We start from the raw sequence: 25593 nt of genomic DNA, 5'->3' as shown, positions 1-25593 counted from the left end.
GGACTCACGCTGGGGTCAGCTATAGTTCTGCTAATAGCCTTAGGGCTGGATGCCTTGTACAAAGGGCTGAGCATTAGGCAGTGTCTCAGAGTGACAACAACATCCCACACACACAAGCCCCACCAGAGACGACGCATAAACACGTAAGCCTGAGGCGCAGCCAGGTCTGAAGTTAGACCAGGGTGACCAAGCGTGTGAATGAACACGGGGCCGTCATTTGGGAGGAGGGCTTCTGGGCTTCCACGAAGTGACTGTTACATCTACAGTGTCAGGCTGGGACCCAGTGTGGCCAGAATAGCTTCAGGCCAAGGAAATGCGGGCAGGAGGCAACCATGCAGTCCAGCTACCCTGGGAGAGGCTCCTGGGCTGGGAAAGGCTGCCGGGTAGGGAATGATGGGACAGCCGGAGTAAGCCTGGACCTAGCGAGCTGCGGTGCCATCTTTCACCTTCTTCTCCATCTTCCTTGTGAACCTGGAGGAGGATCGGGCAGAGCTGGCCCTGGACAGGACCGCAGGGGCCATCAGCAGTTGGACATCCTTGTGGGGATGAGACACACATGTCCCCTTGTCTCCCACACCCCCAGTCTCTGAGACCACAGGTTTTGGCAGGATGGGGTCGGATACGTGAAGGGAAGGGAAGGGCTCCAAAAACCTCTTCTCCCGCTTCTGGGTGGGAGTCAAGAAGTAACTCCAGTGTCTCTTCTCCCTCAGCTGAAAGCCACGGACGCTGATGAAGGCGAGTTTGGGCGTGTATGGTACCGCATCCTCCAAGGTAAGTGGCGCTACCCTAGGATGGGGGGCGGCCGTCCTGCCCGGGGAGGGCAGAGCTTCTCTAGGCTGCCAAAGGTCTGGGAGATGAGGCCAAGGAAACCCCCAGGACTGTACACATGGGCAAGGCCAGAGGGAGAAAACAGGGACATTCTCCAAAATTCACACCAGGTGGGTGAGGGCAGCGGCTTTTGATTCCTGTGTTCCTGAAGTCCCTGGTGTCCTGCAGAGCTTCCTAAAGCCATGGCCCTGGCAGAGAGGGCCCTAGAAGCCCCCAGCAGCATGCTCCTCAGCGACTGGGTCCCGTTGGTTCAACCAGAATCTGGTGCCTGTCCCTGAACCAATCGCTATGGCCAGAGAAAAAAATATGCTGATCCACTCACTTCTTGAATCAAGGGTAAAGTCACTGCCCACAGATGTTAGGACTGAGTGTAGAGGAGAGTGCATCCCCTAAGGAAAATCAGGATGCTGTGCCCAGAAGATGGGGGAATGAGTGCTGGACCAGCCCAGAGACGTCTACTGAGTCCTGGATCCAGCCACTCACAGAGAATTTGGTTCAGTCACTCTTTTTGGAGTGCCCCAGTTTCTTCTGAAATATTAACAAGGCCTCACACTGCCCACATCTGCAGGTGTAGGGGTCAAGGAAGACCCCCAGCCTCCCCACAAAGAGGGAACGGGTGAACTTCTGCCCCCAACCATGGGAGGAAAGCACAGCAGGAGACTTCTGGGCAGGGCCGGTGTTCCAGGGGGTCTGTCCCTCCACACAGGTAACCAGGGCAACAACTTCCGGATCCACGTCAGCAACGGGCTCCTGATGCGAGGGCCCCGGCCCCTGGACCGGGAGCAGAACTCATCCCACGTGCTAATAGTGGAGGCCTACAACCACGACCTGGGCCCCATGCGGAGCTCCGTCAGGGTGAGGCTAGGGGCGGGCTACGGTGCTGACCTCAAGACAGGGCCAAGCCCACAGCTAGAACAGAGAGGGCCACCACCGGTTTAAGTGCAGAAGCATCTGAGGCTAAGGGTTTGGTGATAGGTGCCCAGCCTGGGACTTGGATTTGTCATTTTGCTCTGAGCCTGTTCCTCCAGCTGTGGAAAGGAGTCAGTGATACTGATGTTCGTCCCAAGGGATGAGAGAGGTGTCCTTACTGTACTCACCCCTGTATCCACAGAGCTCTCTAGGATAAGTCAAGGAGATCTTACATGGGTGATCTTGGAGGTGCAGATCCTAACTTCATTTTACAGATGAGGAAACTGAGGCACGGAGAAGTTGCTAGTGATAGAATCAGGACTGGAGCCCCCGTCTTCTGAGTCCAAGTTCAGTGCCCTTTCCAAGGGAAGTGACCCTAACATATTCCAGTCACCTCTCCCAGCTGCCCCATCAAATGTATTCTTTTCTGCCCACCCTTACTTGTGCAGCCCAAATCAAATCACCCAAACACACAACACCCAAACAGCCCAACACACAAAACATGTGTGTGTTGAAAATATACACACACATGTTCCCACTGGTTGTGTTATATGCACTACGACCAGCAGCAGGGGGATGACTAAGATGAATGAGATGGCCTCTCAAGGCTGCCCACCCCCCCACACCTCAGCAGCCCCCAGCCCCTTCCCCTAAACCAGTGGGAAGTGAATCAGACCCTAGACGTCAGGAGTAGGAGGGAGGTGGGAAGAGTCAGGCAGAGTAAGCAGGGACTTTCACCCAGAATTGAGCCCGCGGAACCAGCTCCTCTTATCAGCCCCATCTCCACCCCCTGCTTGCCCCAGGCTGGAAACAGTGAGCCATGGTCACCAGGTACTCAGGATCACAGTCACAATTTCTTGTGATCCCTGCAGAGGCTGTGCTGGGGTGGGTGACTCAGCCCTGACCCCACTCCTGCTGACACCCCCGAGGCTTTGCCCCAGGAAGAGCTGGAAAGAGACACCTGGGTCTTTACAACTGCCCCAAGTGAGACCTGCCCTGTGGAAATGGCTGAGGGTGTCACATCCCCTGGTTCTTATAGGGCCCTAGTGACAGAGACTCAGACACCGTGACCTGGCCGTGCACACAGCCACACTGGCCTGCATGACTGTGAATCTCATTCGTGGGCTGGTCAGTGTGCCCTGTCAGAGCCTGCCTTGCGTAGGGCCCACTTCAGGACACAGAGTGACTGATGTCAGCAAAGCTGAGGTTAGGTCCCTAGACTTCAGGCTTCCTAACCACAGCCCTCCTCGTGGCCCCTTGTTCCCCACTCCCTCCCCTAGGTGTGGTGGGCACCTGCCTCTAGGGTCTGCTCCCATCAGTGCCTCAGCTTCGTGGCTGCAAACCGCTTTTAGCCACAAACCTTCTGTTTAAACAAAGTGATACGAAGCATCCCGGGATACGGTATATAACAGATCGAAGCTGGACTGTGACAGTCGGTGCAGGGGTGGGGCGCCCGGAGCCACAGCTGCTCAGCTGCCTCCCTCCAGCCCCTGTCTCCATGAACCCTGAGGAATAATAAACCCTCACATCTGCCTGATATTTTTTAAATGCCTCATGTACTTTAACCCCTGTAACCCATAATAGCCCTATGAAGTAGGCACTGTTAATACCCCCATTTTACAGATGACAAGATTGAGGCTAAGAGGAATTAGCCTACCTGTTCAGGGTCACATAGCGGTAAGGGTAGAACCAGGTGTCATGCCCAGGCAGCCAGCTCGAGCCTGTCCCCTTCTCCAGTACACCCTGCTGCCTCACATAAGCCTCTGCAGCGCCCAGTCAGAAACCACTGACTGACTCATCCCCACAGGGTAATTTTAAGGTGAGATTTTGGGGGCTGGCCCCTGGGGCAGGAGCTTGGTAGAGCTGGAGTACATAACCCCTACACATATGAGCCCCAGGAGAGCTGGGGACCTTGCTGCAGGCAACGTGGGGACCCTGACTTTCCCCTAGACTCATTTTCTCAGCAGCAGGAAAGGCAGCTTGCAGGAGCCATCCACATTCTCCAGTTCCTGCAGAGACTGGGGACAGCCCCAGTAAGGGGCAGAGGAGTGCTGAGTGAGACAGTCCCCATAGACACTGGGTGTCTCAGGGTGTACGCTGCACATACACACACACACATGCCCACATACACACACCTCCTCTCCCTGTCCTCTTAACCACTACACCCCATTTTACAGATGAGGAAACTGACGCACAGCACTGGACAGAAAGCAGGTCTAGTTCTCCAGGAAGCCCAATAGCTCCCACTTGCTCAGCAAGAACCTGACAGACCTCTGCTTACTGTACATCTGTGCCTCTCAAGTTTGCAAACCATCTTGTCTCCTCCTCTCTCTGCTTCTAAAAACAAGACTGAAACCAACCAGAGGATGGTGGCATGCAGCCAGACTCATGGAGGACAGGCCTTACCCCGGCTCTGCACCACCTCTCATCTTGTCATTGTACTGTCAGACTGGCCCTGTTTTTTCCCCACAACCCTTGGCATTGAGGTCATTTGGACAAGCAAATTCAGGAAGGAGAAGGCTCACAGTTTTGAAAGAGGAGGGGTTAGTTTCTGTTGACAGAAAAAGAGTTCCCGAAATTCATCCATGCAAATTCTCCCCCACACCCACCCTACCCAGGATCTCCTCGGCCAAATTCTGAGTGAAGCCAAATTTAGAAGGTTCCAGGCTGTGAGCAGCTGTGCTCTGGAGTAGACACGTTAGTTTGCATAGTGGGTTCTGGGTGTCTGGACATGAAAATTCTAATGATGCAGCAGAGCTGTGGTGGCCTAAGAGCGGTGATGCGGAGAAACTTACCCCCATATGCCTCTCTGCCCCCAGCCCTGCCACCCTCCCCACCCTAGCGTCCTCCACTGGTCAGGTGCTGTTTTCCACTTCTACCAGCCAGAAGCTCTGTCACTTCTCTCCAGCTGATTCCCAGCCAATCCCCAAAGAGAAAGCAAGGCTGATCCCAGAGGCAGTGACCATATGCCAGACACACAAACCTCTGCTGCACGTGCCACCAACCCTTCCCTTAGTGCTGGTGACCACGTGCAAAGTCTGTATGGAGTGCCACGGCCCCTTCCCCATTAGCTCCCCTCTCCACTCTGCTAACAAATTCCTGCTGTCCTTGGCTGTTTGGCTGAGAAGAGGGTGCCTCTCCTGTTCTGGGGCCAGCTCACCCCAGCTTAGAGCAAAGAGCTAAAAGCCAGAATTCCTAGGCTCAAACAATCCTCCCACCTCAGCCTCCCTAGTAGCTGGGACTACAGACGCATGTCGCCACCCCCAGCTAATTTTTTTTTAGAGACAGAATCTCACTATATTCCCCAGGCTGGCCTCGAACTCCTGTGCTCAAGGGATCCTCCTGCCTCCACCTCCATAGTAGCTGGGACTACAGGTGCGTACCTGTAGTCTGTCTAAATTTTTTGTATTTTTTGTAGAGACAGAGTCTCACTAAATTGTCCAGGCTGGTCTCAAACTCCTCAGCTCAAGCAATCCTCCTGCCTCAGCCTCCCAAATATCTGGGATTATAGGCAAGAGCCACCCTGCCTGGCCTCCATAAACACCTTTTAAACTGTATTCTGTTCATGATGCTCAATATACATATTGATTAAAGAGAACTTAGAAAGTGCTGGTAAATGGTGAGGAAAATGATGCATAATTGCCCAATTCAGAAACAGCTACTACCTTGGGTGGGGGGCCTCAGAAGCACACCCTGAGGCAAGGATTGATGTGAAAGTAATGTGTAAGAAGTGTCCATAGGAAAAGGTAGAATGAGGGGCAACCAGCAGGGAAAAACAGCAAAGTGTCAAGAAGGGAGCTAGGCCTCCATCCCTAGGGAGCCCTACAGTGTCCCCTCACTGCCCCAAACAGGCCAAGGATGCTGGAGTCTTGGCTCTCCATGCCCATCAATAATTGGCTCAGGGCTGCCCTAGGGGATGGAAGTTCCCAGGCATTTCTGCTCCCTTGGCTGGTTTCCAGCAGCCCGGGTGTGGGTGCAGTGGGGCGGGGTTGGTCCTCCCTAAAGAGCTTTCGGGGCTGGGGGCTGGCCGTGAGAAGGTGCACAAGAATCATAGAGTCCTGAGCAGTGACACTTTCTACTACAGCTGCCATTGTATTTTAACCTCTATTCTCCTAAATAGACTTTGATATTTGACTGGGGTCACTTTGAATTTTTTCAAGAACTTTTGCAGGCTCATTTTGTCTTCATAGCAGCCTTAGGAGTGGCATGGAGTGTGAATTCTTATCTTATTATTACCACTTCATAGCTGGGAAGCTGGTGGCCCCACAGAGTCACTAATTAGTCAGGCATTCCCACACATTAGTCAGAGAGCCGAGAGCAAGATGAGGTTCACTCTGAAACAAGTACTGTCTCAACAGCTGCCACACGCCAGGTGCTGCACAAGGTGGTAAGACACAGTGACCCACCAGACAGGCCCGGGGCCCTGAGGGAGCTTACAGTGGGCCCAGGAGAGTGGCGACCACACAGGCCAGCCACAGTGAGCCCAGCCCGGGCTTCCCAGCCTCTGCCCTGCCCTGACTGTGCACCCCTTGCCCGGCTCCTGCAGGTGATTGTGTATGTGGAGGACGTCAACGATGAGGCCCCCGTGTTCACACAGCAGCAGTACAGCCGTCTGGGGCTTCGAGAGACCGCAGGCATTGGAACGTCAGTAATTGTGGTCCGAGCCACAGACCGAGACTCTGGTGAGGCTGGCAGGAGGAAACCAGGGGTCCCAATGCTCAGAGCAAACCTCCCCAGCTCACCCAGCCCCTCCTGTGGAACCTCCATCCCTGATGCTTCAGGCTCCCCTGGTAGCCATGCCCAGGCCAGGGAGGGGCTGCTGGGATGGGCTTGATCACTTCCCACCAGATGCCCAGGCCTGAGAGGGTTAGAGTCAGGGAAAGTTGTCCCAACCACTGGGTGGACAGAGGAGAGCCCACAAGCTTGAAAAGTCCAGCTCAATCATCCCAGGATTCAGCAGCTCCCACTGGCCTTTGGAGAAAGGCTGGGCAGAGCTGGGGGGAGTGAAGAAGACCCATCAGAAAGCTGGCTGCAGCCTGGCCTGCTCCTCCAGCTCCTCCACGCCCTCCAGGGCCAGCTCAGGGCCTGGCACACACAGCCCCCCAGACCCCCTGGAAGGGGCAGTGCCCTTCCTGTGCTACAGAGCAGAACCTGAAGGCAGCCTGGACCTTGCCAAGGGCCCGAGCCCCAGAGGTGACCATACCAGGAAGTGCAAAATGAAGGGGAGACATGCCCAGTCTCTGTGGCCCTATGTATATGGCCTGGGCTGTCTGGCCTGGGACCCAGTCAGGGACACTGCTGAAAGGAGCATTTTTGGGGGGCCCACTGTCCCCCAGAGAGGCTCCCTGAGCTGCTTTTCCCTCGTGTCAGCTACTCTGGTGACTCTCAACCCTTCTCTCAGCATCCTCAGATTATCTGTGGCATACACGGGACGGGGTGGAGGGAGAAATGGCTACAAATTCTCAGGTGGATTCTCAGGCACGTTAATACAGTTTAGGGCACACATGCTGCTATGGCCCAGTGGTTCATGGCTTTTTCTGTCAGGGATCCCCTCCCCAGAAAAAATGCCCATCCAGTCAGAGTCCCCAAGTAATTTCAAAAAAGTCTTGGATTCCCAGAGTGGTGTGATGACCACTCCCTTCCCTGCCCTCCTCTCGAGGTCTGTGGACTTCAGCTAAGGAATCCCAGCGCTAGCTCCTGGTTGAATGGTTTGTTTCAAGGCACAGGAATTTGGGGTGTAGGGACTGGGGAGGGTGGGGGAAGGTGTCCCTGACACTGAAGCCCTTCTGTCAAAGGGACCAAATAAAGGCTTGGCCACCTGTGAGGATGCTTTCTAGATCAAAGCCCCCATGATAAGAGATCCTTCATTTCTGCAACCTTTGTATGTCCAGATATCAAAGGGAGGTAGATGACCTTGAATTTTGAGGCTCCAGGAGCAGACCCGCTCCCTCCGTCATATTTCTAGCACCAAGGCCAAGCCCCAGAGAAGGGCTCAACAGTGCATACTGGACCTTACCATCCACGTTGACCTTGACCCATCCACTACCTCATCTCTGGGGATGATCCTGCCCACAGAGGTGGGGCAGCCCTTGCTGGGTGGGCCAGCCAGGGGATGTGGGTGTGGCAGCTTGAGAAGTTGCAGTGCAGCCCCACTCAGTTCTATCTGGGACTGCACAGCCTCTGTGTCCTCCTGCAGGGGATGGTGGCCTGGTGAACTACAGCATCCTATCGGGCGCAGAGGGCAAGTTTGAGATTGATGAGAGCACAGGGCTTATCATCACCGTGGATTATCTGGATTACGAGACAAAGACCAGCTATGTGATGAACGTGTCGGCCACTGACCAGGCACCCCCCTTCAACCAGGGCTTCTGCAACGTCTACATCACTCTGCTCAACGAGCTGGATGAGGCCGTGCAGTTCTCCAATGCCTCATACGAGGCTGCCGTCCTGGAGAACCTGGCACTGGGTACCGAGATTGTGCGGGTCCAGGCCTACTCCATCGACAACCTCAACCAGATCACGTACCGCTTCGACACCTACACCAGCGCCCAGGCCAAAGCCCTCTTCAAGATAGATGCCATCACGGTGAGGGGCTGGGGGCAGGGAGCACCATTTCTTCCAGTCTAACCAACATCAGTTGAGTTCATTCTATGTGCACAGCACTCTCCTCTTTGTCATAAAGTATCCTCGAGATGGTCATTCATGGTGTCATGTACCTGTAGTCCCAGCTGCTTGAGAGGCTGAGGCAGGAAGATTGCTGGAGCCCAGGAGTTTGGAGGCTGCAGTGAGCCGTATTTGCACCACCGCACTCCAGCCTGGGCAACGAAGTGAGACCTCATCTCTTAAAAAAAAAAAAAAAAAAAAAGTCCCTGAGATAAATATCCCTGCGACATATGCATTTTCGTATTTAGGGGTAAGGTAAAGTTTATACCTATGTAGGCTGGTATCCTTCTTGTTACTAGACAGTGGAAGTCTATAGCAGGAAAAACCAACTGGTTTTCCTTCTGTTTTCATGCCCATCAAAGATCCCTTCACCTCTGGTCATCTAAGTGCATATGGGTTTTCCCTTATGCCAGCAAACAATTATCTGACTCTGGACATCAGCTGGGAATCCTTTAGCTCGATTTAATTCTGAACATTTCTACCTGGAGTTAGCGTCAGATCCCACAGGTTCGGAATTCAGTCCCTCCCACACACCAAGCAATTCTCCAGCAGACACCACAGGGTCAGATTCCACGGTTGAGGGCTCAGTCTCACCAAACTGCCTCCACTTCAGCTGCCAGTCACAAGCTCCAGGTGGTTTTACCCATGCTTCTACCGACCGGCTACAGCAGGGTTCCCACAACCCCCTCTGCAAGTTTGCTGAATTTGCTAGAGCAGCTTACAGAACTCAGGGAAACACTTTACCTACTATTGCCGAGGTATTACGTAGGCTATTCTAAAGGATACCAACAAACAGCTGAATGAAGAGACACACAGAGCAAGGCATGGGAGAAGGGGCTCTGAGCTTTGGTGCCCTCCCTGGACATGCCACCCTCCAGGCACCCTGCATGTTGAGCAGCCTGCAAGCTCTCTGAACCCTGCCGTTCAGGGATTTCTTTCTTTTTTTCTTCATTTTTTTTTTTTTTTAATGGAGTCTCACTTTGTTGCCCAGACTGGAGTGCAGTGGCACGATCTCAGCTGACTGCAACCTCTGCCCCCTGGGTTCAAGCAGTTCTCCTGCTTCAGCCTCCCGAATAGCTGGGACTACAAGCACCACCTGCCACCACACCTGGCTAATTTTTTGTAGTTTTAGTAAAGACGGAGTTTCACCATGTTAGCCAGGATGGTCTTGATCTCCTGACCTCGTGATCTGCCTGCCTTGGCCTCCCAAAGTGCTGGGATTGCAGGCATGAGCCACCGTGCCCAGCCTAGTTCAGAGATTTCTGTGGAGGTTTTATCACATAGGTACAATCAATTATTAACTGAATCTCCAGCCCCTCTCCCTTCCTGAGAAACAAGGGATGGGAGGTGCAGCTGAACATGTCAAGCAGCCTGGCTTGGTTTTCAGCCCAACCCAGGAGCCCACCAAGAGTTGCCTCATTAGAGCAAGAGACTCCTATCACCTAGAAAATGCCAGGGGATTAAGAACTTTGTGCCAGGAACCAGGGACGAAGACAATACATATTACTTACATCACAATGTCACAGAAAGCTCTACGAGTGATAGTTCCCTTTTCACCTTGGCTGTTAGGAAGCTCAGATATAAATGTTGGGCTTCATTGCAATAGCTATTCTTAGTTAGGTGTCTGGTGCAGCAGTCTCTTATCTACTGCCAGGCTCTTACTCCTGCATCTTTGCTTTAGTATGTCTTTTATCAGAATCCCTTCTTTGAAAGTAGGCAAAATGTGAATCACTACCATGTGTGGTTGTAGTGGAGGATACTGGGAACACAAATGAACACAAAGATGAACAAGACCTTCCCGGCCCTCAAAGAGTTCTCAGGCTAGGAGTGGAAATGGAAATAATCTGGGATGCAAATCAGAGCACCACAGGGAAGAAGTGCAAAGAACTGCAACAGAGGGCTGGTAGAGCTCCTCAGGGCCCAGCAGTTACACCTGGCTGGGGAAGCAGGAAGGCTTCATGGAAGAGGTGGATTCCCAGTGGAATGTGAAAGAGAAGGAGTTCAACAGGCAGAGCTTCCTGGGGAAGTTATGCGGTGATGTGGAGGTGGGAAGGTGGGCAGAATGATCAGGGTTAAGCACAGTGCAATGTAGTCACTCACCCATCTGGCCCCTTCCCTGCAGGGCGTGATCACAGTCCAGGACCTGGTGGACCGTGAGAAGGGCGACTTCTATACCTTGACAGTGGTGGCAGATGACGGCAGCCCCAAGGTGGACTCCACCGTGGTGAGTGGGACCCAGGGTGAAAGCCCCTCAGGTGTGGCCCATTGCTGGCCACAACACTTCCAGACCCACACCTTCACCAGCCACCCAATGTATGGGCCAGGCAGTGGGTGAGGGCCTTGATAGCCTGGGACCTCACCGGGTGCAGCCATGCCCCACATTCCCAACAGGCTGGGCTATGAGACCTCAGGCAGGTGGAGGGCGCTGCTGGGCGTGGGGTCTGGAAGAGCCACAGACTGCTTACCATCTGCATCTTCCCCTTTTCTCTCGCCCGCCTCCCGCTGCCGCCTCTGACTACAGAAGGTGAGTAGCCTGTGGGTGGAGCTCCCCCTGTGCTGTTGGCTGTGGCCAGTGCTGGCCAGGCTCTGCCTGGCCCTGGACCTTCTCACCCCTCCCAGAGAGAAGGCATGTGGACAGGCCTCCAGGTCCCCTCCCAGTGCCTCTACTCTCACAGCCTCGTTCAGGCCCCGCTGGGTCCTGCCTCCAGCTCTGTTCTCTGTGTCCTGCCAGCCACCATAGGGTCTTGGGTGGGGAAAGCACTAGCAAAGGAGTCACTGGAAGACCACTGAGGCCTCGTTCCACTTCCACTTATCGCTGGCTGTGTGACACAGGCAAGCTGCTTAATGTCTCTGTGCTTTCCTTCCTTACATCTGAAATAAGGTGATGCCAGCCTCCCTGCCATCCTCAGAGGATGTGTTGGAAGCAGCAGGCGATTGCAGGCAGGAAGCCCTTTGTAAGCCAGTCCTGGAGGCAGGTGTGACCGCAGTAGAGTTCTTTCCTGATGCCTCAGCTGCTGTATCCATAAAGGGGACCCCTCCCTCTCTTGGGGGTTGGTGCAAGCGTGTGGGGTGGGATGCACATTGCGGGGCCTGGGAAGCACTTAGGAAGGGGAGCCATGGGCACAGGTGAGTCGTTGCCCTCAGGACAGCCTCTAAGTAAAGGCAGAGAAGACCGTGTGCTGGGGCCCTGCGGGAGGGGAAGCCACTGAGGTCAGAGATGCCAGACAAGGTTCCTTGGAGGGGCAGCCCAGCCTGAAGGGAGAGGCCGGCAGGGGTGCTCAGGCTGGGGTTGCAATGGGAGTGGGTCCAGGGCCAGCCCCCTGAGAGAGGTCCATGGATGGCATCCTGCAGTGACCCCAGGACACTCCGCCATCCATCTGGCCTGGGCACTGGCCAGTCAGGTCAGCTATCATCTGGAGACCACCTGGGGCATCAGGCTCATCATCAGCCTTGGTTACAGCCACACTGCCACTCCCCACTGAGTCCCTATCACATTAGCCTAAAAACGCTGGAAGCAAATTCAGTGTCCAAGCCAAGAGCAGAACACAATTACTTGGGGTCCTCAGCTCCAAGGCTCCCTGGAGGTGCCGGGTTCCAGAGGCCCTGGCTGTGACTGGGCTGTACCTAAAGGCTCCTTCATCCATGGGGCCAGCCTGAGGGTGAGTGAGGCTATGATGGGCAGGGAGCCCCCACAGCTCCCCTCGACCATGCTCCCCAAGAGCAGCCAGTGAGCAGGGCGCTCGGGCAGTGGATGCTGGGCCACCCTCATCCTGCCATTCTCAGTCAAAGGGCAGACACTCGGGTAAAGTGGGGCCCTCTTACTGAGCCTCACCCTCTTCATTCATACAATGGGCCCACCTGGCCCTCACCCTGCAGGTGTCTCAAGGGGGCTGGAAGGAGAGGCCAGTGGGAGCCTGAGGGTGGCAGGGATGGTGGGGAGGTCCCCCTCCGCTGACCACCAACCACTTCCTCAGCATGGCTGGTGAAGGCACTGGAGCACACGCTCCTGCCTGGGCCCCTGTATTTCCACAGGGCTTTGCCCTCTTCTGGGTAGCAGGGCCCACCCACTCTTGCTTGGCCCTAAGAGGCTTGAGCTTCCTTTGCTCAGCTTCCTCTGAGAGGCTCCCAGGAGCTGCTGCCCCAGATTCACCAGCCCCAGAAGCCCCAAACACTGTTTGAGGCACTAGGGTGGAGGCAGAGGAAGGGGCCCTTTAAAGGTGGAACGATTTCCTCTGTGAGGCCGGAACCCAAACCACAGCTCACCTTCACCTGGCTCCTCCCCATCCCCAGCAGCCTGCCCTGGCCCAGGAGGGGTGGGCAGGCAGATCAGAAGGGCAGGCTGGGAAGGGCACAGCTCTGCTATAAGAACTCTTGAGTAAGCTCAGGCCTTCGGTGGGTAGGGAGTGCAATGTGGACCATCAGGCTCTGGGCGAAGACACAGACGCCCATCTCATCCCCATAGGCCGGGGCACCTGTCCTCCTTTCTCACCCACCGAGGCTAACTCCCTTCCACTGGGAGGTCCAGCGGCCTATCACCCCTGCCTTGCAGCCTCACCATGATCAGGGCAGTAGTCATTGTGGAAACACCTGCTGTGTGCCAGGCAGTAAGCTGGGTGCAGGTCACAGCAGGAAACCAAAATCAGACCCAGCCCCTGCCTTCCTAAGTGTAAGATACGGTGAGGGAAAGACATTGATCAAATGATCACACCTGGAAATGTATGCCTTGAGAGAAAGCCTGTAATAAGGTGTCAGGGAAATAGAAGAGGGCTTCCCTGAGGAGGTGACTCAAGCTGCCTTGAGTTAATCCAGCCTACAAGGAAGCGCATTTTGGGCAGAGAGAACAGCAGGCACAAAGGCCCTGTGGTGTAAGGAAGCACGGCGCGCCTAACGAGGCCTGGCCAGAGTGAGAGGGTATGGGAGGGATCTGATCGCAGGGACCCCTGTCTGTCTTCACCCTGAGGACAGTGCAGTAGGCATGGTTATTCCCATTTCAAATGAGCAACTGGGGCTCAGGGACCTCGGAGAACTTCATACCAAAATTCATGACAGATGGGTAGAGTCTTGGCAAGAGAAATCACAAGTGTCTGCCAGGCAGGAAGCAGGAACAGGGACTCGAAGGTGCCACACCTTAACTTTTGTTTGCTCAGCTATTCCTCCCAACAGGTGTTCTCATTCTGATTTTCAGCTGAGGAAATAGAAAATCAGAGAGCTTGAAGAACTTTTTCCAAAATCGCACAGCTCATACGTGGTTGGGTTGGCCCAGGTGCGAAGCCCAGGCTCACTCCCCTGTACTTCCTAGAGCTGCCTACAGATAGGGGAGTGTGGCTGGGACTGGGAAGTCAGGCCTGAATAGGAGGGAGGATGACATGGAATTTCCTCTGCAGCATGCACAGGCTCAGCCGGCTCCCTGTGAGTCCTGTGCTGAGTCAGCAGGGCCTGGGAGCCCCTGAACCCCAAGCCCCGCACTCTGGGAAGCAGAGAATAGGGTCTGGCCTGGGACAGAGCAGTGGGAGAAGGCCTGTCCTGGGATACCTGGAACCTGAGTGCCTCCAGCCCTGCTCACGCCCTCATCAGTGAACCTCTGTGCACCTGTGATTCCAGCCTCGGTGGCCTTGGCTGTCCACGGATTGGAGACCTCACCCGAAGCATACCTTCACTCTCTTGCCACTCTGCAATAAGCCCGAGCCACAGACACAAAGCCATATGCTCTTGCATACATTTTCTGCACAACTGGTTTTTAGCTGACAGTTGGAAATTCACATGGCTTCCCCATCTGCCCTTCTACCAACTGGACCAAGCCACCTCGCCCTCCCACCAACCCCCACCCCGCTCTGCTCCTAGGCCCATTTCCTTCACGCTAAGCTCGAAGTTGCAAACAAGGACACCTTCAGGCAATATGTGGCCACCAGATGTGGTTTGGACAGCCTACACATAGCTTTCTTCTCTAAATTTTATTACTCATCAGCCAATTTTACTTTTAAGGCTAGATTCCTTTTCATGAAAAATGGGAAGCTTGGCTGATGCTAAACCAGCATTCCCAGCCTGCATCCACTTTAGCCATGGCCTGGCTTTTCAGTTCTCTTGTACCCCCACCTCTGACAGTCTCCCCACCAGGCCTCTTCGCTTGCCCTCCTGGCCAAGATTTGAGTGTGCCTACCCCTGCCCCATACCAATCAGACTATTAGGAGCTATGGGCCCAGGGTCCCCTTTGTCAAGTCAGGATGGGCCTCGTGGGCTCTGAGAGTTTGCTGATGTTCCAGAACCCATTGGGGGTCTAGTCCCCACTGGACGCATGCTGGGACCCTGGCGTTTGGGGCCAGGGAGGGGAAAGAGGCTATAGGTCTCTGACCACGTTCACCCTCAGGTCTACATCACTGTGCTGGACGAGAATGACAACAGCCCCCGGTTTGACTTCACCTCTGACTCAGCAGTCAGCATTCCTGAGGACTGTGCTGTGGGCCAGCGAGTGGCTACTGTCAAGGCCCAGGACCCTGATGCTGGCAGCAATGGGCAGGTGGGCCACCAAGTGAAACAGCCAGGATCCGCCGTGTCAGCAGGGGCCCCATAGCTCCCATGGCTCCCACAGCTAGAGGGGCCTTCTGAGCCACCCCCATCACCAAGCACCAGGCGCTTCCAGGCTCTGCCCTGCACTCTCCCAGTCTGTGGTCAGGGAGAAGGGACAGAGCTGCCTCAGAGCTGTGCAGATAGGTGGCCCTGGCTGGGTCATGTGGACATGGAGCCCGAAGGCCAGCTACAGCTCAGCCCTGCAGTGAAGTTGTTTTCTGGGTGACTCCTCCCCACACAGCCCCAGCTCCCTGAGAGGACATGTTCGTCCTCCCTCCTGCTTCCCAGGCCCAGCCTCATGGCAGGATGCACTCACCATCGCTCCAGGTTTGCACAGCCCAGAGTGCTGAGGGAGAGGTGACAAAACCCACCAGTGTTCACACAGCTCACATCTGTTCCGTGCACTGGGCCTTGTGTTTGCAGGTGTTAGCATGGCTTGCATACTCTGGGGGATGGAGGGATGCTGGCTTTGGGGACAAAAGTATGTGGGTTCAAATCTCTGGCATTTACAAGCTGTGTGACCTTGGCTGGTTGTTTCATGTTTCTGAGCCTCCTCTCTGTGAACTGAGGAGAACAGTTGCTTTTTGTCAAGGTTGCTCTAAGAATCAAGTAGAGTCCAGGTAATGCCCCAGCGCATGCCCACCCCAGCAGCGTGAGCACAATCCCCTCTACCCTGGGAAGACATTAGTGCATGGGACTCATGCGCCACCCTCCCAGGCCAGGATGCTGACATCTCCTAGGCCCAGGAACCTTCCACAGGTGCTACACTGCCTCCATGGGCCTGTACCCCCATTTTGGGGAGATGAATCACTTCTGCATAAAATGCTGTACTCCCAGATGCCCTTGCTGAACAGAGGGTCCAGCTTTGCAGGGGAGGACCAGGCAGTCCCCCTGGCTGGCTCTCCTCCACATCTCTTTGTCCCTCACCCTCTCTTCTCCCCACAGGTGGTCTTCTCCCTGGCCTCTGGCAACATCGCAGGGGCCTTTGAGATCGTCACCACCAATTACTCTATTGGCGAAGTGTTTGTAGCCAGGCCCCTGGACAGAGAAGAGTTGGACCACTACATCCTCAAGGTGGGGCCTGGCCTCCCTTGGGCCAAGAGACCACTGGCTCAGTGCCTAGACTGCTCACTACTGACTATCCAGGAGAGAGCTCGCCCAGCAGCACATCCTGGTGGTCAGCATCCCTGCTGTTACCAAGTAACATGGGGTCAGCTGCACCCCTAAGGGCCAAGAGCACAGTGAGGCTGACCCAGGATAGGGAGACCCCAGAGGGACCTTAGATACCCAGGAGGAGGCAGCTGAGGTGTCTGCCCCTGCTGTTAAGAGCCAGGAGGATGAGGGAGAGCCTAGTGGAACTGGAAGAGCCCCAGCTCTTCTACAAATACAGTGTGGCCTTTGGCAGGTTATTAACTCCGGGCCTCATTTTCCCTACCTGTGTAATGTACAAAAAATTCCCCATCTGGCCTGCCCTGTGGAGGGAAGAAACAGGTGCAGGTGTGAGGAGTCACAAAGCCTATGATTACTGCAGAATTGCCATGGCTGGGATGTTTGCTGAGGGCTTTCTGGGGACTTCAGGGCTCCACTTGGGTAAGGGGCTGAGCTCCTGCAGCACATACAGCTGTATCCAGGCTCCCAGGAACAGGCTCAGCCTATGGTTAGAGTTCCAGCTCATTGCTGATAATATTACTTGAGGCTCTTTCCCTGTTGCCAGAGATCATGGGACAGCATACATCGGATAGAGGCCTTTGAAGCTAAAGACAAGAGCCTTGGGTCAGGTTGCAGGCCCAGGGTCACCGTCAAAGGCTGTCACAGCCCAGTATACAGTCAGGGCTAGGTCAGGAGATCAAGGCTTGGGTACATGCTAGTCAGATTCCAAATGAGAATCCTAAGTCAGAATACGATTGGGCAAGAATCATTTGCAGCATGGGGCAGAAGGTGAAGGTGTTGGGGAGAGCCCAGGGCTGGCCAGGCCACCCAGGGGTGATCAGTGAGTCTCTTTGCCCTCCCAAGTGCTCCCCTTTTGGACTGAGTACACAGCCCTTTTGGACTCCATATTCCTGATCCTGCCCCCACCCTCAGCCCTGACTCCAGTTGCCCTCCTCGTTGCAGGTTGTGGCTTCTGACCGAGGCACCCCTCCACGGAAGAAGGCCCACATCCTGCAGGTGACCATACTGGACATCAATGACAACCCTCCAGTCATCGAGAGCCCCTATGGATACAATGTCAGTGTGAATGAGGTAAAGGCAGCCCCGGGGCCCACATAGCTTGACATCCAGGAGGATCATGAGCATGAGCCAACCATGGACCACCTGTTTAATGTCTGCCTGGCCCACCGGCTCCTCAGGTCTCATGGCTGGGAACTGTGGCTCATTCATAATGACATCTCTAATGCCTAGCCCGGATCCTAGAACTCAGTATCTTTTTGGAGTAGAGGAAAAGAGAGAAGAGGAAAAGAAGAAAGTTGCCTTTCACCAGACAGGAAACTGAGGTTTACCCGGGGAGCTTGCTTTTTAAAAAATTGTATTTATTACTCAGCAGTAAGATTGAGCCACACCTGGCATTGCTGGGTATCATACCAGGTTGGACATTCATGAAGGCAGGATGGCATGGGGCCAGAGTCTAGCTCTCAGGCCAGACTCCCTCGCTTCAGCCCACTGATTGGCTGTGTGGACTTGCACACATTCCTTCCCTGCACCTCAGTTTTCTCATCTGTAAATAGGGATGATGATGCCAGTACCAAACTCACAGGGTTGGAGAGAGGACCCAGTGAGTTAATGCGGGCTCCAGCATGTCAGAGGTGCCTGCAGAATGTTCGCTGCCATCATCCTTACTATCTCCATCATTGCTTCAGGGTAGATGCAGAAAAGCTTTCAGGAGGCACGGGGGAAGCTTGGGGCTACAGGAACAGGCACAAGACTGTGCCCAAATCCCTTGAATCCAGAATGACTGCCCTCCTGCTCTCCTCCCAGAATGTGGGTGGAGGTACTGCTGTGGTCCAGGTGAGTGCCACTGACCGTGACATCGGAATCAACAGTGTCCTGTCCTACTACATCACTGAGGGCAACCAGGACATGACCTTCCGCATGGACCGCATCAGTGGTGAGATCGCCACACGGCCCGCCCCGCCCGACCGCGAGCACCAGAGCTTCTACCACCTGGTGGTCACTGTGGAGGACGAGGGCACCCCCACCCTGTCGGTAAGCCATGTATGTGGTCACAGGGAGGAGCAGGTGGGCCGGGGCAGCTCCGCCTCTGAGTGATGGGAACAAGATGGGTGGGATGGAATTCCACACGGCAGGCGAATCTGGACAACTTTTCATCGTGCCTTTCATCTGTCTGCCCAAGATGGACTCCCCTTATGGAGGCCTGTTGCATGCAAAGCAGGGGTGCTAGTTTGCCCACGTTTACAGCTACTCAAATGCCCTGTTGTGTCCTCTTTGCTCTCACAGAGCAGCTCTATGGGGTGGTACAGGTTGAGCCTCTATTTTAGGGCCTGGCCCAGGGAACAAGTGGGTATGAACCTAGCCACCGCTTCACTTGCCCAGCTATGCACTGGGGGGGCCACATCAATGTGCATGGTGGTATCTTACAGAAATGGTGCCTCTCTGGCCCCCTTCCCCTACATTGTGTGGTGCAGCATGCTGTCACAACACATCAGGGTGGGAAGGGACTGGTGTCTGTGTTCACACTGATGCTCGACTGAATAGGGCCACTGCCCAAGGCAACGTTCAAAGTTTGCAAAGTTAGAGAAGGACTCTGGGCCTCAGGGACTAGATGGAGATCTCTAGGAGGTGACAGGCTGTGTTGGGAGTAGCTTATAAACTGAGAGCAGGGAATTTGGAGTCAGGAGCCCTGCGGCAGGCTGCATGATCTTGAGCAAATCAGAGCCTCTGAGCAATTATTGCTTTTGTCACCTGCAAAAGGTAGATAATAGCTACCTCATAGGTGTCGTTTGGGGAATCAGATTAGCTCATGTCTATGGGAGCACTTGGTAAACCATGAGGAGGAAGAGGATTGTTATTAGTTCTCTATTGTCGCAATCGTGCTGCCTGACAAACCAAACAAAACAGGTGTAAAACAATAACCACATCGCGCTAATTCCGCAGACTGGCAATCTGGACATGGCATAGCTGACGGGTTCTTCTGATCTCAGCTGGGCTACTGCATTTGTGTCTGGGCACCTGCCTCTTAGCAGGGTACTGTGCTTCTGAGGGTCAGCTGGCTAGCAGCTGGATGACAGGAGCAACTGGTCCTCCAGAAGGCTAGCCCGTGCCTGTTTCTGTGGGGCTGGGAAGTGTCCGGAACAGACAGCAGAGGCATGCAAGGCCTTGAGTCCCTGGCTTGGAACTGCCACAAGGTCACTTCTACCACAGTCTGTTGGCCAAAGCAAGTCACAAGGCCAGCCCAGACTCAAGCTATAGGGACATAAACTCTACCTTTTGAAGGAATGAGCTACAGTCACACTGCAAAGAGTGTGGGTGCAGGAAGGTGAGAGTTCAGGGACAGTTTTATGATCTGGAAGGACCCTGATTGTAAATGAGGCCTCAGCTCCGTCCCTGTCACAGCAGGTCAGAACCCTCCCCTTTGACAGCAGCACTGTGGGAGGCAGGGTCACATCAGATCTGGCCAGGGCTCTTTATCTGGAGCTTCTCTGGAGATGTTGGTCCAGTAATCCCAGGAATTAGGATTGGGCCAACCATCCAGGGACGCATCCCCACCCCCACCACAACATTCTGAGGAGTTCGGGCAATGGGACTGACTCTGGGCACCCCTGTGGGCATCCTTAGCCCCACGGCTGCACAGTGTCATCACTAGTGATCTCAGCCAGTCACACCCAGTGGGCTAAGCAGGGGCACATTTATAGGACACGCATCACTCACTGGACAGGGTGGGGCGGGGGCAGAGAGTGGTATCATTTATTTTGTTAATGTTGAATGACCCCGTCTTGACATAACCCCTCTGCAACTGCACCTGGCTTCATCTTGGTCATCCCTTTAATAGCACTTGTGAAGTAACAGGAACTGAACCATGGAGTCAGAAAGAATCAAAATGCATTTTCCCACAGCAGAAATTCTACAGAGAATGTTGATTTCGGGCTCAGTGATGTCGGAGCTCATGTTTCTTGGCCTTTCCCTCATGGTTTCGAGGTAGCTACTGTAACTCCAGGCCTCAAGTCAGAATCCAGGCAGGAAGACGACAAAAGAATGACAAACGGCTATGACAGCTGCTTCTGCCTTTTCATCAGGAGAGCAGCAGGTTTCCCAGAACCACCCTCTAGAGTGCTACTTGTGTCTCCTTGGCCAGAAGTGGCTCACACAGGCACCCTAGATGCAAGGGAGGTTAGGAAAAATGAGGGACAGGATTATCATGGTCGGCATGTTACTTGGGGATCAGATATATCAATGCCCACACAAAAGCAGGCATCTGTCAGTGAGGAAGAGGTAGAGAATGGATTTAGGGGGGCATCTGACAGCATTTGCCACTCTGCCTTCCCCAATCCTAACGCAGGCCAGTCAATGCACCATCCCCACTCCCCACCCACACTCCCACCCCCACAGTCCTAAGTCTCCCAGGGAGGCCGTCCATAACATTCTAAGACCCTGCAGTTTAGAGGCAAAATCAGGCTTCCTTTGGGTCCCCAGAATAAACAGGAACTGAAGAAATGGAAAATCACCCCAGCCACATTTAATGACCCAGAATGCATGGGCTACTATCCAAACAATCCTTTAAAATCTTGAGATTGGTCCCCATGGCTAAAAAGAGTTTCCATCTGCTGGCCAAACCCTCTGCAAGGACCCATCCCAGCCCCTTGGGGACCATAAGCATTCCCTCCTCACATTTTTCAGCCCCTGACATTCTGGCGCTCCTTAAAGCAGGGTTCAGCCCATACTAGCTCCCTGTTGTGGGAAACTGGCTGGCATGTGCCCTGCTCATCCTGATCATCACCAGCTCTGCTCCCTGAAGCCCCAGAAAATATCCTCAGGATGACTAGGACCAGGGACCTTGAGGCCATCCATCTCCAGGGGAATATGTATAGGGCTTCCTGGGCTGAGCCATGAAGCTTTCTTCCAGACTGTAATACAAACAGCAACAGGTACCAACTTGAAAGATTTACAGAAAAATTTTTGTTGTTATTGAGACAGAGTCTCACTCTGTTGCCAGGCTAGGGTCCAGTGTTGTGATCTCGGCTCACTGCAACCTCTGCCTCCTGGGTTCAAGGGATTCTCCCGCTCAGCCTCCCAAGTAGCTGGGATTACAAGCATACACCACCACACCCAGCTAATTTTTGTTATTTTTTAATAGAGATGAGGTTTCACCATGTTGGCCAGGATAGTCTTGATTCCTGACCTTGTGATCTGCTTGCCTTGGCCTCCCAAAGTGCTGGAATTATAGGCGTGAGCCATCATGCCCAGCCAGGAAAACAATTTTAAGCTGAAAAGAATCTAGCCCTCTTCAATGTTTTCCCCCTGGTTCTCCAAGAAGGGAAAATATTCCTATCATTTGGTTTTTGCAGGGGACACCTCAGTAAAGAATTGTAGTGACCATAAAAACATAGTTTGAGAAACCAGCACTAAGCCATATTTGTTCATTCATTCATTCACTCATTCACTCATTCATTCATTCAGCTGTTGTTCCCTAAATGCCCAGTGTGCCAGGCACTGGAGATATAGAGATATATCTATAGAAAACAATGTGGTCTGTGGCCTGAAGAAATGCAGTTGAGTAAGGGAGGCAGTGAGAACACCAGCATGCAATGGGGCACTGAGAAGGGCTTGGGGAAGACTTCCTGGAGGAGGTGACACCTGGGCAGAGTCTTGTTGGTCAATCTTGGTTAGCACAGCCAAGAAAGAAGCATATTCTGGGGTTCAGCCTGCACACTGGCTGAAGAGCAAGCAATCATCAGGGCTGGGTTCTAGGAGTGACAGGTAGCTTAGGCCCAGGGCTCTCTATCTCCATATCCTCCTGGGACAGTCTATATGGGGCTTACCATGAAGGCTGCTCCCACCACCTTCTCAAGAACCCCCTCTACTGCCTCCAGGCCTAGCTGAGCCAAGGTGGGGATGGGGCAGAGCTGGCAAGCAGGGGTCCTGCAGCCCACAGTGCCCACCAGGGTAGCTTGCCTCCAAGGAGCACTGGACCCTTGAAGATTTGCTTCCACTGATCAGACTCTCACCTTTGGGCAGTGAACCCCTCAGGGTTATGAATAGCCTCAAGAGCAGGCCCTTTCTCTGCCATTGGGCAGATTTCACTGGATGTGTGTGTGATGGAGCATTGTCCCACCCCCTCCTAGAGCAACCAGAGCCCTGAGCAGCATGTGGCCAACCACCCTGAGATTCTAGGAATGGCTGCCACAGTCTAATGGGTGAGAGAGTGGCTGCTACCCTGCACAGATCATCCCAGAGAAACCCAGCAGGCCCATACACCATCCTTTTATTCTCACTGCAGTTATCTGCTTAGCTTCAAGACAGCCTTCACTGGCTCAGAACCAACCTTGCTGGAGGACAAGGGCATGAGAGATTCATTCATTTGTTCATCTAACACTAAGTATGTGCCAGGCTTATACTACAGGCACAGGTCTGCCCTCCAGCAGCCTACAGTCAAACGGAGTAACAGAGAGCTGATGTGTAATGGAAAGCTGACACTGTGACATGTAACAGAGAGCTGACACTGTGACATGTAACAGAGGGCTGACGCTGTGACATGTAACAGAGGGCTGACGCTGTGACGTAACGGAGGGCTGACGCTGTGACATGTTACAGAGGGCTGATGCTGTGACATAACGGAGAGCTGACGCTGTGACATGTAACGGAGGGCTGACGCTGTGACATGTAACGGAGGGCTGACGCTGTGACGTAACAGAGGGCTGACGCTGTGACGTAACGGAGGGCTGACGCTGTGACATGTAATGGAGGGCTGACACTGTGTAACGTATAACGGAGAGCTGATGCTGTGACATGTAATGGAGGGCTGACGCTGTGACATGTAACGGAGGGCTGACACTGTGACATGTAACAGAGGGCTGACGCTGTGACGTAACGGAGGGCTGACACTGTGTAACATATAACGGAGAGCTGATGCTGTGACATGTAATGGAGGGCTGACGCTGTGTAACGTGTAATGGAGAGCTGATGCTGTGACATGTAATGGAGGGCTGACACTGTGTAATGTGTAATGGAGAGCTGATGCTGTGATGTGGTAGAATACTAGGAGCCGGGAAGCCAGGGCAGGTTTTCTGGAGGAGGCATCATTTGCATCTGTCTTGAAAGATGAGGCTCCCTAAGTAGGGGGCCTAGGATTTGGCTGCTAGGACCCTCCCCAGGGCCAAGAGACATTCTCTGAGTCCCTCCGTCTGCTTTTTTCCCTGGATTTCCTCTTCCCAGTTTTCCTGAGAGCTGGACATTCTTGCAAACAGCCTAGGCCACCTCTGCCCTAGGCCACCTCTGCCCGGCCTCAGCCCGTATCGCCCTAACTCAGAACAGCTGTGCTGCAAGGGGTATCCAGGCCAGCCGCAGGCCTGCCACACAGTGGGTGCCACCCAGCCAGGAGAAGTCATTGTACAACCTCAGCCCCTGCCTAGCTCCAGGCCATGGGCAGAGAGGCCAAGCTTGGGGGAAGGGTCACAGAGGTTCTCAGGGAAGTCCCTGCAGAGGAAGAGGTGGTCCCAGGGAGGAAGGATGGAAGGCAACTGGGAGGTCAGGAGTTAGCCCAGCCTCAGAGGCACTTGGCAGTGGGATGGTGAGGGAGGGAGGGCCTGACCGTGGCCTCCCTGTCACTTGAATCACAGCCAGCAGATAATACTATTCCAGATAAGAAGCCCCAGCTTCTCAGGCTGGTGAGGACCTGCAGAAGTCACCTATCCAGGCAGAAGGACAGAAATCTCCCACTGCCCGCTTCTGGTATGCAAGTCCCCCACAGCGGCCCCATGACAGCCTATGAGCTGGGGACACTACTCTTGGCAGTGCACCTCACGTCTTTAGGGCAGAGGGCCCTTATGTTTATTAGACTTAGATCCTGCTGCTGTTGTGAACTCTGCTTCCCCTGGCATGAGATCAGAGGAGCCCAGCCTGGCCCTCGCCCTCTGTGGCACCAAGGAGGCTGGCCTTCCCTGACCCAGCACAAGTATATCCAGACTCTTCCTTTGGCCTGGCTTCTTGAGGGATGTTCTGCAGTTGCCCACATGCTGCACATACAACTGGCTAACTTCCTCTGAGAGCCCCCGGGGCTCACCTGCTGAGGGGTTTCTCCCTTCCCCATCCCCTAATGCAAGCAAGAGGGGTGCCTGGGCCACTGTGCCTATCAGGAGTCCTCTGGCTCCACAGCTGCCAAGCAGAAAAGGCAGCATCAGGAGCTGATGTGGAAGGAGGCTACCCATCAGCAGCAGGGTCTTCTGGACCCAGGAGAAGACCCAGACCAGGGAAGGCAGAGCACAGATAGGAACATTTCTGGTGTCCAGTACAGTGGAGCCCTGGATGTGTGGGCACAAGTTCATCTCCCAGAGCCCTGGTATGTACTCTAGGCAAGTCCAAGGGGAAGGCCAAGCCAGGTCCTGGCCCATAATACCACTCCATTCAGTGAAGAGAGAGCAGGAGACCCAGGGTTTAGTCTTAGTTCCACCATTCACTTATTTTGACAAGACACAGACCTTTGAGAACCTCTATTGCCCTGCGTGTTAAATGGCAACAATAAAACCACCCAAAATTTTCAGGGAAGGAGGTGGATCAAACAAGTAATACCATATGTGAAAGTGTGTTGGAAACACCAAGTATTATAACAGAAAGGGCCAAGAGACAGCACACACGTGGCCACCTCCCTCTCCTGTGCCTGAGGCGGACACTGCTATCTATCTTGTCACTTTCTCACTAAGCTATATCGATCATTCAGAATCCCTCTCAACATATTCCAGAAAGCCGTAACAATAGATCAGAATTATGAAAAAAAAAATGTCTGTCCCATGGCCTGCACAAATGTTTGTCCCTCGATGTACAAGGTGAGGGCATTATTGTCATTGAGGAGTTCCCAGCAGTCCCACACAAAGCTGCTGGGAGCTGGAGCTGATGGAAAGTCAGAGGGGCCCCCACCCACTGAGAGAGGTTCTAAGAACAGAACCTGGCATCTGGGACAGGATGTGCTGTCCAGAAGCTATGTATGTGTCAGTTATCAGCTTTGCAACAAGGTCCAAAGCCAGGCTGTAACTGGACCCTGCCCTCCCAGAACTCACAGGATAGTTAGGGCAACGTAGCATCCATGAGGTAAAGAGAAGCAGCACTGCAAAGCAGGGAATGCCCAGGGAATGGGCCGGGTGGCCTGTGCTGTCTGTGGGCTGGACCCCATGCTCAGCTGGGCTGTGGCTGTGCTTCAAGAGGCCTTTGTTCCCAGCATCCTGGTTAGCAACCCCAGTTCCTCTTTTGCCCATTGCGGTTCCCCAGCCCCCAACACAGTTATGCCAGCCCTGGGGTGCCCCAACCAACACCCAGGAGGGCCTCATTCATGACGCAGGACCCCAGGGGCCAAGTTGGTACAGGGTGGTGGCAAGACCCCTGCAACCCCCCGCCCCACTGATCCTTCCAAGTCTATCCACTGAGGAGTACCCCCTGAAGAAGGCCAGGTATCAGCCCCTCTGCCCA

General features: G+C 54.1%; 1 protein-coding gene across 6 annotated transcripts in view; it reads left to right on the top strand.

The window, feature by feature from the left end:
- The window catches only part of CDH23 (cadherin related 23), a 412201-nt gene that overhangs the window by 320792 nt on the left and 65816 nt on the right, over positions 1-25593 (top strand). For all 6 annotated transcript variants that reach the window (XM_054242941.2, XM_078345637.1, XM_078345636.1 and 3 more), the window contains 9 exons: positions 711-771; positions 1535-1683; positions 6284-6419; positions 7934-8322; positions 10523-10624; positions 14765-14914; positions 15910-16038; positions 17077-17205; positions 17938-18165. In XM_054242941.2, the coding sequence (XP_054098916.2) occupies positions 711-771; positions 1535-1683; positions 6284-6419; positions 7934-8322; positions 10523-10624; positions 14765-14914; positions 15910-16038; positions 17077-17205; positions 17938-18165 (1473 nt within the window). The remainder of the gene's footprint in view (positions 1-710; positions 772-1534; positions 1684-6283; positions 6420-7933; positions 8323-10522; positions 10625-14764; positions 14915-15909; positions 16039-17076; positions 17206-17937; positions 18166-25593) is intronic.

This window comes from Callithrix jacchus, chromosome 12 (assembly GCF_049354715.1).
Source record: "Callithrix jacchus isolate 240 chromosome 12, calJac240_pri, whole genome shotgun sequence".
NCBI lineage: Eukaryota > Metazoa > Chordata > Mammalia > Primates > Cebidae > Callithrix > Callithrix jacchus.
The sequence above is the reverse complement of the archived record's forward strand: the minus strand, read 5'-3'. Positions and strand labels throughout refer to the sequence as shown.